We start from the raw sequence: 16,210 nt of genomic DNA, 5'->3' as shown, positions 1-16,210 counted from the left end.
CAAACGATGAGTGGGGGCTTTTTTTTTTCAAAGAGCCAGCAGCTGGGGCTGGGTGGGGTAGGGGATGGGGCCCATGTGACTCGGAGCCCCAGGGGATGGGGCCCGTGTGACTTAGAGATCTGGGTGATTCGGCAGTAGCCAAATCTCCAAGTCCAATTCAGCCAAATTGATTCAGGACAGTGATTCAAATCACCAAATCGAATCCCTGTCCCCTGAATTATCTGAATCCAAGGCAAATACTAACTGCTTCACACAGGCCTACTGGGCAGTCTGTTCCACTGCCTCACTATCCCCACAGTGAAGAAGTTTTTACCAATATCCAATCTAAACTTTGCTGCAACTTCAAGTCATTGGTCTGTGTCCTCTTCACTGCAGTAAGAGAGAAAAGGTGTTTTCCCTCTTCTTTATGATAGTCCTTCCAGTATTTGTGGACTGCTATCATATCCCTTAAGTGCCTTTTCTGCAAGTTGAAGAATATACCTAACTCCTTCAGTCTCTCTTTGTATGACTTGCCTTCCAAGCCTTCGATCATTGCGTGTGTGTGGACCCTCTCTAACGTATCCATGTCCTTTTTTAAAATGTGGAGCCCAGATCTGCACAGACTACTCTAGATAAGGCCTAACCAGTGCCAAGTAGGGAGTCACTATCATTTCTTGTGTCTTACACTAATGGTTCTATTGATGCAACCCAAAACCACATGGGCCTTTTGTGCCACTACATCATCACATTGCAGACTCGTATTGAGTCTGTGATGTACCAAGACTGCCAAGTCCTTTTCCATAGAGGTGCCATCCAGCCAGGTGAACAGTGCTGGATCCAAGACAGATGCCTTTGAGACTCCACTCAAAACCTCCTGCCATTCTGTCAAGGACCTATTAATAATTAACCTTTGCTTGTGACTACTGAGCCAGTTATCTATCCACCTTGCAGTAGTTTTATCCAGCCCACATTTTTCTGATTTGTTTGAGACGGTTATGTGGGACCTTGTCAAAAGCCTTTCTGAAGTCCAGATACACTATACCTACAGCATTCCCTTTATCTATGGAAGTAGTTACTTTGTCAAAGGACATCAGGTTAGCTTGACATGATTTGTTTTTCATAAATCCATGTCGGCTATTTGCAATCAGCCTTTCCTTCTCCAGATGCTTGTTAGTGACCTTCTTTAGGATATGCTTAAGTAACTTCTCAAGTATTGAGATAGGTTAACCAGTTTATAGGTCTTCTTTCTTGCCTTTTTAAAGAGGGGAGCTATGTTGACCCTTTCCTAGTTCCTTGTTGCCTGGCCTGTCTCCCATAACTTAAAGCCTATTACACCAGTGTGACTGAGATTAAATTGTAGCCCACATGGCTAAATGCTTCTTTTGATTTACAGCTGCACAAGGCAGGTAGGAGAGCAGAGAGAACTCTCTGTCCTGTGCAACAAGAGAAGAGGAGTTAGGGTAACATTCCAAAAGTGCCTAATAACTTAGATGCCCAAGTCCCATAGATTCGGTAATGAAATGCTAGTAGATAAGTTACCTGGACATTTCTGAAAAATCCTAACCCTAATTTAGCAAACAAGTGACTCTGTGAAAAGGAATCACAGTCAATGCATCCCAGACTGAAGAGTACTGACTCTATCAGCTACTGACTGAGACTAGGCAGCCACTCATGTGCTGTGGTACATCCTGAGCTCACACATGGTAATGGCAGCTCATTTTGAGCATAGCACAGCAATGTAACATACTTCCTATCACTGAACAAAGCTGTGCTACTTTGCCCTGTTAGGATGACCCTTGCATCAGTTGTAAAGGCAGCCCTTTTTGTTCCTCCCTATTCTTTACAGATGCCACCTCTTACTGCAGATTAGACTTGCAGAGGAAAATTTTTAAAAGGCACAGGTTGCACTTAGACATTGAACAATCATGAGCTTTCAATGGTATCTGGGTGCATAGTTGCCATTTGTGCTTTCTTTAAGTTTCCACTTCTCCATCCATAAAGTTTGTAGCTTATGTGGTCTTTGCATTACAGTCATTGCAGTTTCTCACCATGAATGAAAATTATCCCACCAGCATTCTTTCTGTGTGTCTGCAGTGAAATAACCGAAGTAAGTTTGCTCCAGAGTAAGCAGGAATCATAAGAACATGATATCAGAGCACTCCAAGCCCTAGGGTATCACTTCTAATATTAAAATGAACTGTCTTGTCTTTCAGGATGTGCAATACACAGATATTGACTATATGGAGAACAAGAAAGACTTTACTTATGATAAAGTGAAATTTAAAGATCTCCCCAACTTTGCTATTGACCTACATAACCATGGACAAAAATACATCATCATACTGGTAATGATGTAACCATTTCTTTTCTGAAATGACTGTATTATCATCATGTAATAATTGTTTGTATACAGCTTAAAAAATTGTGTATGCACTTGATAAAACTTTGCCTTACCTCTATAATGCTGCAGAAAATGGAAGATCTTGGCATGCTTTCTATTGTGCTTATTTTGTCAGGACCCTGCCATTAGCATAAATCCGCTCATTAATGGTACCTATGATGCCTATCAAAGAGGACAGAGCAAGGCAGTCTGGGTAAATGAATCAGATGGAGAGACAAAACTCATCGGAGAGGTAACCAGCTATTTACAAAGTCAGAACTCCTCATGTTGTCAATAATTGTTGCCTTAGCAGTTAAGGTTGGGTTAAAATCTTTATTTAAAAGCTCCATTTCCCAGGTTTCTTCTCTTGTCAGAATTAGCCATTGGTGGAAACTTTAGTTTACAAAGCCTTAATCATTAGTATTTGAGATATCTTACTTTCCACTGATTTATCTTTAAGAAAAAATAAATAAAAACTGTTAAATGTTAAGGAAGGGAAACTAGGAGAAAATTGCAGGCTTCAAACAATATTTTGGCAGTCAACTCCTATTGATTTTCAGTGGTAAGTGGATGCCGAATTCCCATTTTAAGTCTTTGAAAGTCAGTCCCTAATGTTCACCAATTATGTTGCTTATTTGAGTAATTCAAAAATGAATTAGAATGAACTTTAGGACATCTGCCATTACCCTACCTGTTTAAAATGCAAATTGTATTAATTTTATAATACAAGCTACTGTCAAGCAGAATAAAGAGAAAAATAGAGGCCTGCATATTGTATTCAAGCTTGAATATTTTTCTGTTTGGCTTTTTTTCATGATTTTTTCACGCCCTAAACCTTGCAATACCATACTTTAAATCTACATTAAGAGAAACACATATACCTGCATATAAAATACTTAACAGAAAAAAGAAATACAATTTTTAGGTGGTTATACAGTAATCCATGCAGGCCCAAGCCTTTTTCCTCAATGAAATTTTGTCATTGTATACAATAAAAGACCGGAAGGGCCAGATTTACAATGGTATTTAGGTACCAAAAGATGCAAAATTGCATCTCACATCTAAATCAAAAAGAATCAAGTGCCTAACCTGGGTAAGTACTTTTTAAACCCTGGTAGTTGCTTATTGCACTTAAATATCTTTGTAATTTTGACCTTAAATCTTTGTGTTGTGTGCTATTTTAATTCCTAGTACAACACACTCTTTAAAGTCTATGATAATCAGGGATCCTGGTTTTCTCTGATTTAAAAAAAAATCCCCAATTTTTGGATTTAAAAAAGTAACCCCAACTCCACATTTTTCCATGATTTAAAATGAAACACCACTATATATATATATATATATCTATAATAATAATAATAATAATAGACTTATTATATCTGACCGGAGCACTCTGGTCGTCTCAGGAGCCAATCACAATGCTTATTGAAACAACTGATCAGAGTGCTCTGGACAGACAGAATAAGCATGTTGTCATGTATATATCCTGAGGCATTTCAAACAGATATGCAGGCAAGTCAGAGCTAAAATGAGGCACCAGGATCCCCTGCCATGGAGCAGGCAGGCTCTGCTGAAGGGGGAGAAAAAAAATAAAGTGGTAAGGGGCCCAATCCTTTTTTTTTTCCCTTCCCCAGAGCCTGCCTGCCTCTCCCATGGCCAGGGGGCAAACTGCCAGCAGGCCTTGAGCTGTGGGAGGCCCTCCATGGCAGTGGCAGTCCCACGACCACCCTGGCAGGATATCAGCAGTTGGGTACTGCCCAGGGGTGCTGCTGCCATGGATGAAAGCACCATGGTCCCCTACAGCTCAGGGACTGCGTGACATGCTGGCAGCTCACTCATCAGCTATGGGAGATACAGGTAGGCTCCAGGAGGGGGGGGGGGAAAGGTCAGGCCCCTTGCTGCTTTTATTGATAATGATAATGATAATAATTTCCTTGGCAGAGCCTGCCCACATGACCTGCCACTGTGTCATGCAGGCTTTGAGCTTTGGGGGTGCCTGGTGTTTCCCTCCATGGCAACAGTGCTCCTCAGGACCACCCAGGTTGAGAGGTAGCTGCGTGGATACAGTCCCAGGTCACAGGCAGTGCTGCAAGCCCCAGTGTGCTGGGGGAAACTTGGGTTTGGCGGGCTTCTGGCGCCCCATGCACCAGAGGCCATGGAATAGAGTGGGCCCCCATGGCCATGGCCCAGTCAACATTTAGCGTGGCGATTCAAACACAGCCCTGTTCCCTGCCTGCCTCCCTCACACATGTGCTCCACCACCCGCAGCCCCACCAGGAGGGAAGAGTGACATCCCCCTGCAGCCAGTTGCCTGGGCCCATCTCCATTGGCTGCAGGGTGTATTGGCTGCAGGGGGCTGTCACTCTTCCCTCCTGGCGGGGCTGAGGGTGGCAGAGCACATGTGTGAGAGAGGAAGGCAGGCAGGGAGCAGGGCTATGTTTGAAATGCTGTGCTAGACGTTGGTTGGGCCATGGCCCGGGTGCTAGACATTGGTTGGGCCATGGCCCGGGTGACCCATCCTATTCCGCGGCCTCTGCCACGAACCATCCCCACCACCTGAGACCAGCCAGGAATGGGCTGGCTGCCCCAGGAAGGTGGCAGGAGGGTGGTTGGGTGTGCTGGCAGCTAGAGAAGGCAGCAGGGATGGTACATGGGGCACTGGAAGCCCACCAAGCCCGAGCTTCCCTGAGCATGCCTGGGCTTCCAGCGCCTTGTGCACAATCCTTTCCATCTTCTCTGGATAGGGTCCTTGTACATATGTGGAATATCACTGTAATTTGTTATGTAGCGGACTAAAATACATGGGATGTGTTTTAATTTGTTACGTAAAAAAGTCATTTAAATCAAAATATGCTGCCAAATGTGTACACTGTTACAAAATTTAATCATAACATGCTGGTGAATGTGTACACTGTTATGCAATTAAATCATTAAAAAGGGCAATTAAATCACTAAAAGGGGCAATTTCCTCATGTGTACAAGGCCCTTAGTCATGTGTGTAAGGGCCCTCTTATTCTATGACTATAAACAAGTCACAAGGTCAAACTTTAGACAAAATATGTATTTATATTCCTATGCCTGTGTTTTCACATGGACAGCTTTATGTAGCCTTATTGAGGGTGAAAAGTTTTGATTCCGTTAAAGTATTCAGTAAAAAGATCACTAAAAATCCTGTATTTAAGGAAATACTTTTGCAATAAAAATGTAATGGCAAATATTCTGTGGGTTTCAGCTAGTATCTATATATTAACGGCATTGCATTTTAATTACAGAAAAATGTGGATTTTAAGTTAATTTTTTATGTGAAAATTGGGGATTTTTTTTTTTTTTAAATCGGAGAAAACCAGGATCCATGATGACGACTGTATATACAGAGCAAGGGCAAAACCATACCTGATAGTAAGGAAAATGGAATTTCTTTAGCTTTTCTGTCTAAGCTGACAGGAGGAAGATATTGTTAGATGGAACCATTCTCTCCCTATAACTCCGTTTTAGGAAGCTATTCACAGTAGTGTACACAAGGCAGCTTTGAGTATTCTAACATTATTAGAAGTACACTTAAGCAAAAGTGGACTTCAAAACAAATGAGGCTGAAAACCTGCTCTTTACTGCAGTTCTGCCACCTGCTATAATTGCATGGAAATGGAGGGGAAAAAAGAAAGACTATAAACAACTAATAGTTGAATTTGGGATGTGAAATTGTTCCGAGGATCACAAGATAATTTTCCCAAGCCATATATGTAGAACAAAAAATATTCCTTTGCTTGTGCTAATATTGTTATAAGATTACACTCGGGGAGGGTTTAAATTACATAATGGAAAAATATTACGAACAAATGGGGACGTTCTTTGTAACTTTCCTTACATTAAATTAAATCTTTTCTGATATAACTAACCAGTTACTGGCTCCTCTCTTACATTCTAGGTATGGCCAGGACTGACTGTGTTCCCAGATTTCACCAATCCAGACTGTACCACTTGGTGGGCTGAAGAATGCAAGATTTTTCATGATCAAGTACAATATGATGCAATCTGGATTGTAAGCTATCACATTTTTCTATTTTGGGGGAATGGAGGCAATTAGAAGCTTGAACAATGCATGTTTCCTTTCTCATCTCTCAGTATGCCTTAGGAATGTTATTATTAATATCAAAATGTGGCTTACAAATATACTAATCTTTTAGTTGCAAAACTAGACATTTAACGAAATGCAGGCAATTTTGAAACCAGTGGGAGTTTTGCCATTCACTTCAGACAAACAAGTTTGATATTTGTTTTTCCTGGCTATTGTAATGGTCCAAACATTGCTCCTAAGCCTAATGCCAGTAGCAGGCATTAAACGCTTGTTAAAGGAAATCCTTTAATTCATATTTGCTACCTTCTTCCACAGGGAAAGTAGATAAAAAAATAAAGTGGTAAGGGACAATATGTAACTCGCTGGATAGTAGATAGTTATAAAAACATCTAACAGAGACTTTAAATTCTTCTCCTTTTCCTTGCCTATAACAAGATAATGACAAATGCACTTCAGAGAAAAGAACATAAAGGATGAATTGTAACATCTCCAGATGTTTGTTTCAAATTAAAAGAATTAATATATTTTTTAAATCAGTAGACTCTATTTCAATTGTCTTGCTAATTATCAGGTCTGACCTCTACATTGCAAATAATAACATTGCAAATGATAACACTGCCCTTTCTGTGCAACTAAGGGGACCTTCTATACTTTCATGACTGAAATACCAAACTCTTGGACAGTTCTCATGTTGGCAGATGACAGAAGAAGAAGCAATGATCTCAAGTTGTAGCAAAGGAAGTTTACGTTGGATATTAGGAAAAAACTTTCTCACTTGGAGGGTGGTGAAGCACTGGAGCAGGTTACCTGGAGAGGTGGTGGAATCTCCATCATTGGAGATTTTAAGGCCAGGCTCAACAAAACCTTGGCTGGGATGATTTAGTTGGGATGGTCTTGCTTTGAGCAAGGGGTTGGACTAGATGACATCCTCAAGTCCATTCCAACCCTAATTTTTTATGATTCTATGATTTTAGATAATTCATTATTAATGTGCCTGGCAAAGAAGATAAGAATAAATGTTTTAATGACATGTTTCTGCTTTAATAATGGCTGTATTGGTTCACCATATAGTGATTCCTTTTCTGTGCACTTGGCATAAAAACAATCCAGCATGGCTCAATGATAGAGTTCTTTAACAAAAAAAGTGGTGATCATGTTTTTTCTTTTCTCTATCTCTCTCTGTCTGTCTGTCTGTCTGTCTCTCTCTTAATTTTTAAAAAGTAAAACTAATTACAGGGGGTGAAGAAAAAATAAACCAAAATAGTGAACACCGTGTCTTGCTTTCCAAAGAGCCATGACAATTTTAAATAATTGCTCGTAGCCCCTTCAGCAAGATTCAAACTTTTTTCTGCTGACAGTGTACTTTTTATTTATGTGGTTCTTGCAGATTTCATCATTACATTTTAGATTTGAGTCCAATGATCAAGGATAATATGTAAAGGTTTCTTTCAGAAAGCTAAACATTTGCATAAAGTAAGTTGGCCACTAAAATAAAGTTGCTTCAGCATAAATGCCCATGTCCTCTCATGCACATCATTTACACGGTGTATAAAGGAATATATACAAAAACAGGGTGTGCCATCTCATATAAAAAAAAAACATTGCAAGTCTCCTATCAGTTGTAGTATTACTGAAGACATCTATGAGGATTTGAAGATACAGTGTGTAATCTGACAGAAAATCACAAAATACATTTCCTGGTTCCTTATCTCTTAAACAGCTGAAGCCAACACATTAGGTACATAGTACCTTTATATTTAAGGCATTAATGATTAGATTTCACTGAGCATTTCCTTGAATTTTTTTTGTTTCTGTTTCTAAATCTGAATTAAATCAAATATACTAAAGCATATTTACTTGCCTCATGTAGTTCCCATAGCCAACTTCTGGCTGACCTCTGTGTAGACAAGCAGTGATGAGGGGCAGTAAGAAGCTGGCTATCAATCATTCATGTACTCGATAGGGGCAGGGTAGAATTTTAGACCCTGAACTCCATAGAGCATCGTGCTGTTAATGGGGTGCTTTGCCCAGGCCCCAAACAGTAATAAAGAAAGGCTGCTTCCTTTATGCTTACGTGAAGCTAATTGGCCACATGACTAGAGGGAAGACTGCTGTGCCCTTAAAGGGATGTAACGGTTTGTAGTCTGACCCTAGTGCACCAAAGGTTAAGTACAGAAAATCAAAAAGCCCAAGGTGGAATCGATTCAATCTACACAGCTTTCTCTAAGAAATGCACTGTCTCTAGAGTATACATTCACTCAGCAGTTGGCTAAGGCAGGCAAATGTCCACATTGGCTAAGGCTGGAAGGTAAGGGATAGTCATGCATACTCCCAGCCCCACCCCTTCAGCAGCCCCCTCCCTTTCAGCCATGGGGGAGAGGTGGGGGGGATGCACTGTTGCTCTGGTCCCTAGCCAGGGTCTAACAGTGACAGGAGGAAGCCCCCAAGGTGGGGGCTTTTCCTATTGCATGAGGGCTCTGCTGGGCTGTGAACATCCTAGTCCCTCCCACCCTTACCACCGCCCCCCCCCCAGCTGCCAGCTGGAGTGGGGATCCATTTCTTCCCCTCCCCATTGATGCCCTCCCTGCCATAGCAGACGAGCACAACTGATAAGAGGGTGACTGGGGCATTCTCAGCCCAATGGAACTGTGCTGCAGAGGAGAGAGGTCCCATCTAAGTCTGGCTTTTCCCCAGGCCCCTGCTGTGCAGACCCCAGCTGAGGGAAGCTGGGGCTAGGGCAGTAGATATCCCCCCTCCCCTTCTTGCCTGCCCCTCTGCTGCTGCCAGCAGAGCTGGGGAGGCTGCCTTAGCAATGTGACAGCCAAGGGTGGGGCCTGATCTGCAAGCCGGGGGGCAGGGGGGCTGCAATGCATCCTGGGATACAGGGGGATTGTGTTGGATGGGAGTGGATCTGGGACAGAATTTTGATAGACCAGTTAAGTAGTTAAATTTGATACTACATCTGTCTGTCCAGGTCTATCTTAAACTGGTTTTGGCCATTTTGAAATCTGTTTATGTGCACTGAACTTCTGTTCTGATACAGGTTTAAACTGGTTTCCAATCACCTATACCAGTTTATGTGTAATATCTGTCCCTAGTCAAAGAGTTTTGGTCTTATCTAATCTCAGAGCATTCCCTGGTGTATTGAGACTCAGTTTGCTTTCTAACTGAAGGTTCTGTCTGAGGTTTTTTTTTTCTTCATGTAGTCAAATTGTTTTAAACAAAAGCACCAGCAGAGACTGGTAATACTGAAGGTGAGAAAGGGCCAGATGGTTTTCCATTTCTGCCCTGCTGGAGTTGTCACCAAGAATGCTTGCAAATTCAGCAGTCAAGTTTAATGTTGTATGACACTACATAAGAAAGGAAACAAAACCTTTTTTGATTCCAGGCAGAAGGAGAGTATTATAGGGCATTTCCACATGTGGCAATCATCAAGAAATGATTGCCATATGATTGAGTATAACAAATCTACCTTTGTTTTAGGTAACTTAGATAACAGTAGCACTTAAGATGCTGTTCCAAGGGTTTTTCCAACATTTGAAAAGTCTGGAAGCTTAGGGCTTTGCTAGAGCCTGTACTACAGTCAAGTTATTGTCTCCACCGCTTTTTCTGAACTACCTAAATTAAAGCTAGTCAAACATTGCTACATATGCCACAATCAAACCTCCAGTTTCAGACAAATCCTTAGACAGGACAAAGCAAACATTTTAAAGAATAGTCTGTGTATAAAAGACCCGATTCTCATCGACTACCATGATGTTTGTTTTTGTGTGCTGAGTCACTAGCAGATATCAGTCTTGTAAAGTTATGTTTCTATTGGAATAAAAATTGATACATAATTAATTTCTTAATGTAACCAATGGTTTGCTTTACATAAACTATATCAGCCCTTGTATAAAGGGGTCAGCAAACCCTTTTATTCAGTGGTTAACTCCAAATGTTAGAGATTAGAGGTTAGCAGGATACCTATTGGTGCTTAATATTGCCAATGAAGCAACAGTTAAGGTCACAGTTGCACCATGTTTTTGTTAGCATACATGAAATCATTGGATTTTCTGTCTTTTGTTTGTAGCAAAACAATGGGTTGATCAAAGGTATAGGATATGAAATGAATCTATAAGTCAATATTCTTATTGTTTCTAGCAGTTGCAATATGTAAAAACAATTTTCTTTTGTATTTATTTAGTTCTTATTTTCTGGTAAAGTTTGTGCCCTGCAATTTAATATTATTCTTTCAAATAACTAACATATAATCTAATATCTAACTCTTTTAAATAACAAATATCGTGATATGTCATTCTAGTAATATACCTGTTGCATTTTGTCAACTTAAAATGGGATATTAATATCATGTATTAATACTTTTCATATACTCATAAGCCTGCTCCTGTGAATAAATAGGTAAGTTAACTTTGACACATTACCATGAGATAACTTACAAAGAAAAACATAAGAGCGTATATTAATAATGTGAATGAGTAGGTTTGATATTTTAGTTATATATTTGTATTTTAAATTGGAGCTAACAATATCACACTATCAAAATGTTTTTAAAGAGCTAGGATGAAAAGAATGCACAGAGTCTATTTAAGGAAATATACTTCAACCAAATCTGCTTGTTTGTTTTACCAGGATATGAATGAAGTATCCAGCTTTATTAGAGGTTCGACAAGAGGCTGTCAGCAAAACAACTTAAACTATCCACCTTTCACTCCCAGTGAGTTCATATTCTTTAATTGTATGGTAGAAGTCCAACTGTTTTTGTGACAGAATTAATCGATGATACCAATATTATTTTTTATGCTTTTTGAGTGTGTTTGAAACACTCATAACAATGGAAGAGACAATGGGAAATATAAATACGTGGTGCATTACCCTTAGTCTTTGGTACTATTTCTAAAACTCTGAAAGGCCAGTGGCTTTACTTGGGCCAGGCTGCAAAAAGTCAAGTAAACAGGCAGTATGTCCCAGACATAGGACAGGAACCGTATTGTTTTCTGGAGAGTTGTTTGCCTTCTGCTCTCAGTCTACCCAGAGCACATAGCAGCAGCACTGGCATACTCTCTAGATGGCCCCTTCAGGAAAAAATAAAAAATCAGGATGGTTTCTTATACCCTTTACTCTTCTGCTCGGTCACATACCTAGGTTCATAATTAAGTCCACAGTGAACTGAATTACTGCAAAATAATGCGTTAGGAAGAGAAGCATCAGAAGGTGATGGCATTGAAGAGAGCCTATAGTTACTATTTAATCTCACCTAGATATGGTGCATGATTTTATCATTCTGAATTCTGAACAAGTTGAATTACATTATATGTCAATGTACTAAACTTCATTCTGTTACCAAAGCCACATTTATATCAGTGTTAGTGGTAATGGATGAATTCTTCTGCTGTTTGTGTATTGATTGCTATGAGCTATAGGGAGCTCTAAAGCAGAAAACTCTCTCTGTTAAAATACAGATTAATAAAATCACTAAGCCTCAAGTCTAACTTACTGTTGCATGAGGTGATACAGATCAGTGTCTTTTGTTTTATTCATGAAATACTATGTTTACTGTAAATACAAAACAAGGAAAAGTCCCTTCACCATGTGATTAATATCAAAAGACAAGAATGGATATATTTAGAAAGATATGTTTTGGTGCCATGGTCTGTGTTCTTCTCCAAAGGGATTCTGGATGGACTCATGTATTCAAAGACAATTTGCATGGATGCAGTGCAGACTTGGGGCAAGCACTATGATGTTCACAGTCTATATGGATATTCCATGACCCTGTCTACTGAAAAGTAAGAACTGCTTTCTCATCATTTTTACATAAAGATCCAAAGTGGATATATAGTTTAGCCATTTTAGGGACCCACTTTGCAGTTCTTTAAACAAATTTGATTCTTCTAGAAAACGCTAAGCATCTGCCTTCTGGAAATCTGATTCTTTTTTGGTGTCTGAAGCTACACATCCAAAACAAGAAGCACCCCAAATCCCTAGGGTTTTTTGTTACAGTGCTCCGTTCTGTGTAAATTTCATATTTTAAAATGTTGGGTGAACTCCTGACCTTTGTTTAAATGATTTAAGATGTTACAATTTAAAGCTGGTGTAAACACAGTCCATTTCAAACAGGAGCAAATGAAGCAATGGTTCTGTACTTTAACACAACCCAGGGAACCACTGTCTTGAAAGGTGGAAATATCCTCGTCTCTTTCCACTTTGCCATTAAAGATTCCACTAAGCCATGTTTATTTCACGTGGAAGGTTCTGGTTTGGGTATTGTTTGAAAACGGAGGGAAATTCACGCCTTTATCATGTGTCTTGTTTTCTGCTTGGTTAGGCACAGTGGGGTTTAAAAAATTCATAGTTTTCAACAGTTATTTTCTCCCTCATGAATTCTTGCCCTCAAACTGGCAACCAGATATTAGGACCTCAACTAATGTAGCTGTATTTAAATCAGTGGAATTATGCCAATATGCACTAATTAAGGCTCTAGCTCAAAGGTTAGCAGACAAAACAGGGAAAAAAATCAATTGGGAGGTTTAACGTTGGGAGCTTGACTAAAAGACATCCTGCTAACTAGAAGTAAGACTGCGTGCTGGGCCTCACTATTTTTGTAAATTAATGAATTTTTATTAGTGTTTTATTTGAAATATAAAGTTATTTTGTTGAGATCAGTTCAGTTCATTTCTCATTCTATTTTGTGAAGAGTGATGCTGAGTTCAGAAACTCTGTAAAACCTCTCTGTCCATATTTTTTATTATATCTGTCACCTCTGAAGAGCAAAAGATTAAACTAGCAGGCTCACATCATCTTTAATGAAGTCTTGAGGAGGATGTATTTAATCTAAGGGGCTGGAGGGTTTAGCAATAGGCATAGATGGGCTCTCAGGCTCCATTTAAACTTACTAACCTTTTGTTTTAATTACTATTTTGCTTCATTTTCAGAGCCATCCAAACGGTTTTCCCTGGAAAAAGAAGCCTCATTCTTTCTAGGTCTACTTTTGCTGGGTCAGGGAAATTCACAGGACATTGGCTAGGAGATAATTTTGCAACTTGGAATGACATTAAATGGGCAATACCAGGCATGCTGGAATTTAACCTCTTTGGAATGCCTTATGTAAACATTTATTTATATTAACTCTTCTTCAGCAATGATTAAGAATTAACAATGTATATCTGCAATATTTGACTATATAATTAATAGCAATAAGAAAAAACTACCTTATTCTTCAAGCCATAAATTCATTCTCTTCAGTAACAAAGTAAACCATTCGGCCTTCATCCTCAAGTACTGCTTTAAACAAGGCGGCTCCTATGTCTCAGTTCCTGACTAGGCTAGCATCTATGATGATGTAGCATGTTATTATCTGTGTTTGAAGCCATTGGTCAACTTTTTTATTATTTTTCACTCTTTAGTAATTTGCTCTTTGAGTTGACACTGTGTACTATTTTGCCACTGCACCAAACATGGGAGAGGTTCCACATATTTATAAACTAATGGCATGTCCAAATTCCATTTTTAAGATGTGAATTCCTGTGACAGTGTTTTATTCTTAACTGTATTTGTATCTATTAATACTGTTTTATGGTAGCAACAACTATTTGGTAGTACATTCAAAAACATTCAAGGAGGAAATTGTGATGTAAAGACAGATTAAGAACAAAGACAATAGATTAGTCCATTTATATAGACCCTGATTCACTATAGTCAGTTACTAGCGACAATGTGGACTGCTGTACATATACAGATACATGCAGATATCAAAATATTTGCACCAGACTTGTATTCATACATTTAATAGATTTTTAGCGTCAGAAGTGACCTCGGCAGATCATAGAGTCCAACCCACTGCCCTGGACAGGAAAGAGTGCTGAGGTCAGATGACCCCAGCCAGGTGTTTGTCCCATCTTTTCTTAAAGATCTCCAAGGTAGGGGAGAGCACCACCTCACTTGGAAGCCCATTCCAGATTCTGGTAGCCTTTACCATAAAGAAGGGTTATTCCTTTCCCTGTAATGATACTCTGTATCAGTGGTCTCTTCTGATGATTTTTAAAAAAAAGAGTGATGTGGGAGATAAAATACCTTTCCTTAAACTCATATGAATTCCATTAGACCAACATACTTCCCCTTCTCAAAGCACAGATGTACCTCAGTTGATATATGCATATAGAGAAGAAACTACTGTTATGTCAGCCTGTATAATTCTATATTTACAGTATTTTGCCAACATGTGGTCTGTATATATTTCTTCAGATTGGAGCAGATATTTGTGGGTTTATCTATGATACCACAGAAGAACTTTGCACACGATGGATGCAAGTGGGAGCATTTTACCCCTTTTCCAGGAATCACAATGCTGAATATAATAAAGTAAGTAACTGATGCTTATACAACTTTTCTTTAAATTGGTAATGATAATATTTCACTGCTGCTGTTTTATACTGTCTTGCCAGTAGAAAACGGATATGCTACATCTCTGCTAGCACAACAGAACTGGAACATATAATTTTGGATATAATTATTTTCTTGTCTGTACTCATTTTTTACTCAGTTTTTACTGCCCACAAGGGTTATCCAACTAGCATACTACAGCAGCTCTGCCTCCTGCCTTCTAACACTCTACTTAATTAGAATTTCAATCAAAGTGGGTTACATGTATAGTTCACTAGATTGCAGTTGATACTTTGTGTCCATAAGCTGTCTTATGAAATTTTAACTCCAAAAGATTCAGCTACATTGGAAATAATTGTATATATTGTGCCAATTTCACCACTGGCTTCAGCAGCTGCATGCTCATTGAGTAGTCGTTCCCTTGGACTCCAGAAATGTTTCAGCTGCTTGTTGAAATGTGGCCTACAGTGCTTTCCAAAACATATTGCCCTCTCTGTAACAATAATCCTCTAACCTTTATTGTCAGCCTCAAGATCCTGCTGCATTTGGAGCAGATTCTCTTCTGGTGAGGACATCAAGGCACTACTTGAACATTCGCTACACTTTGCTGCCCTACCTCTACACCCTCTTTTACAAAGCTCATACGCAAGGAGGCACAGTTGTAAGGCCACTTCTTCACGAGTAAGTGCACTGATCACAACATGTATAAATGTTGCTTTGGTTGGGAAGAGGGAAGGGAATTCAGTAGGCAGAACATTATGCACAAACAATTTGGGAGAAAGCCAAGTCATAGCTGCATTTCATTTTTGTAGGTATAAGAAACATTGCCAGTGGCTCTAAAATGTATGCCATTGCAGTAGAAGTTAAGGATGTGACTCTTTTTTTGCTTGCTTTATCATGAGATGCATACTAGGATGTCTCTGGAAGCAAGCTGGGATGCCTGCTGCCTCATAGGCTGTCTGCTTCCTTGGGAGCTTCTTAGCCAGTTCTCTATATGCAAAAACAGTCTTCGAACTAAACAAATGTAACCCAGGTGGTATTCCAAGATATACCCCTTCCCTGATTGAAGGGATCAGAGCAGGTGCACAAGTGCTGTGGGAGGTGTAGGGACTCTCCTTCCCCTATAGAGCAGAGCTAGATCACCAATGGGGAATTAACCATATACTTTTTAATGATAAAAACAGTAATGGGAACATAACATACCCCCAATAACCAGGGGGTATAGGGGACACTACAATGCCCCGAAGGGGTAGTATTCAATAAAGGTTAGGCACTTACAGTCATAGATGTATTCATCCAGTTGACAAAAGACAGGTTTAACAAAAATATAAAACACAAACAGCAGAACAAACAATACTGGTTGGTGAAATAAAAAATACAAAATGTCAAATAAC

The 16,210-nt window shown here is 39.5% G+C and overlaps 1 protein-coding gene across 1 annotated transcript in view; it reads left to right on the top strand.

Moving 5' to 3' along the window:
- The window catches only part of SI (sucrase-isomaltase), a 192,885-nt gene that overhangs the window by 63,356 nt on the left and 113,319 nt on the right, over nucleotides 1-16,210 (top strand). Inside the window, exons 11-18 of the mRNA XM_019503238.1 lie at nucleotides 2,193-2,324; nucleotides 2,496-2,612; nucleotides 6,285-6,398; nucleotides 11,067-11,151; nucleotides 12,106-12,223; nucleotides 13,370-13,541; nucleotides 14,679-14,795; nucleotides 15,343-15,497. Coding sequence (XP_019358783.1) covers nucleotides 2,193-2,324; nucleotides 2,496-2,612; nucleotides 6,285-6,398; nucleotides 11,067-11,151; nucleotides 12,106-12,223; nucleotides 13,370-13,541; nucleotides 14,679-14,795; nucleotides 15,343-15,497 — 1,010 coding nt within the window. The remainder of the gene's footprint in view (nucleotides 1-2,192; nucleotides 2,325-2,495; nucleotides 2,613-6,284; nucleotides 6,399-11,066; nucleotides 11,152-12,105; nucleotides 12,224-13,369; nucleotides 13,542-14,678; nucleotides 14,796-15,342; nucleotides 15,498-16,210) is intronic.

Source organism: Gavialis gangeticus, unplaced genomic scaffold (genome assembly GCF_001723915.1).
Source record: "Gavialis gangeticus isolate Ggan-Ray unplaced genomic scaffold, GavGan_comp1, whole genome shotgun sequence".
NCBI lineage: Eukaryota > Metazoa > Chordata > Crocodylia > Gavialidae > Gavialis > Gavialis gangeticus.
This window is presented reverse-complemented; position numbering and strand designations above follow the sequence as displayed.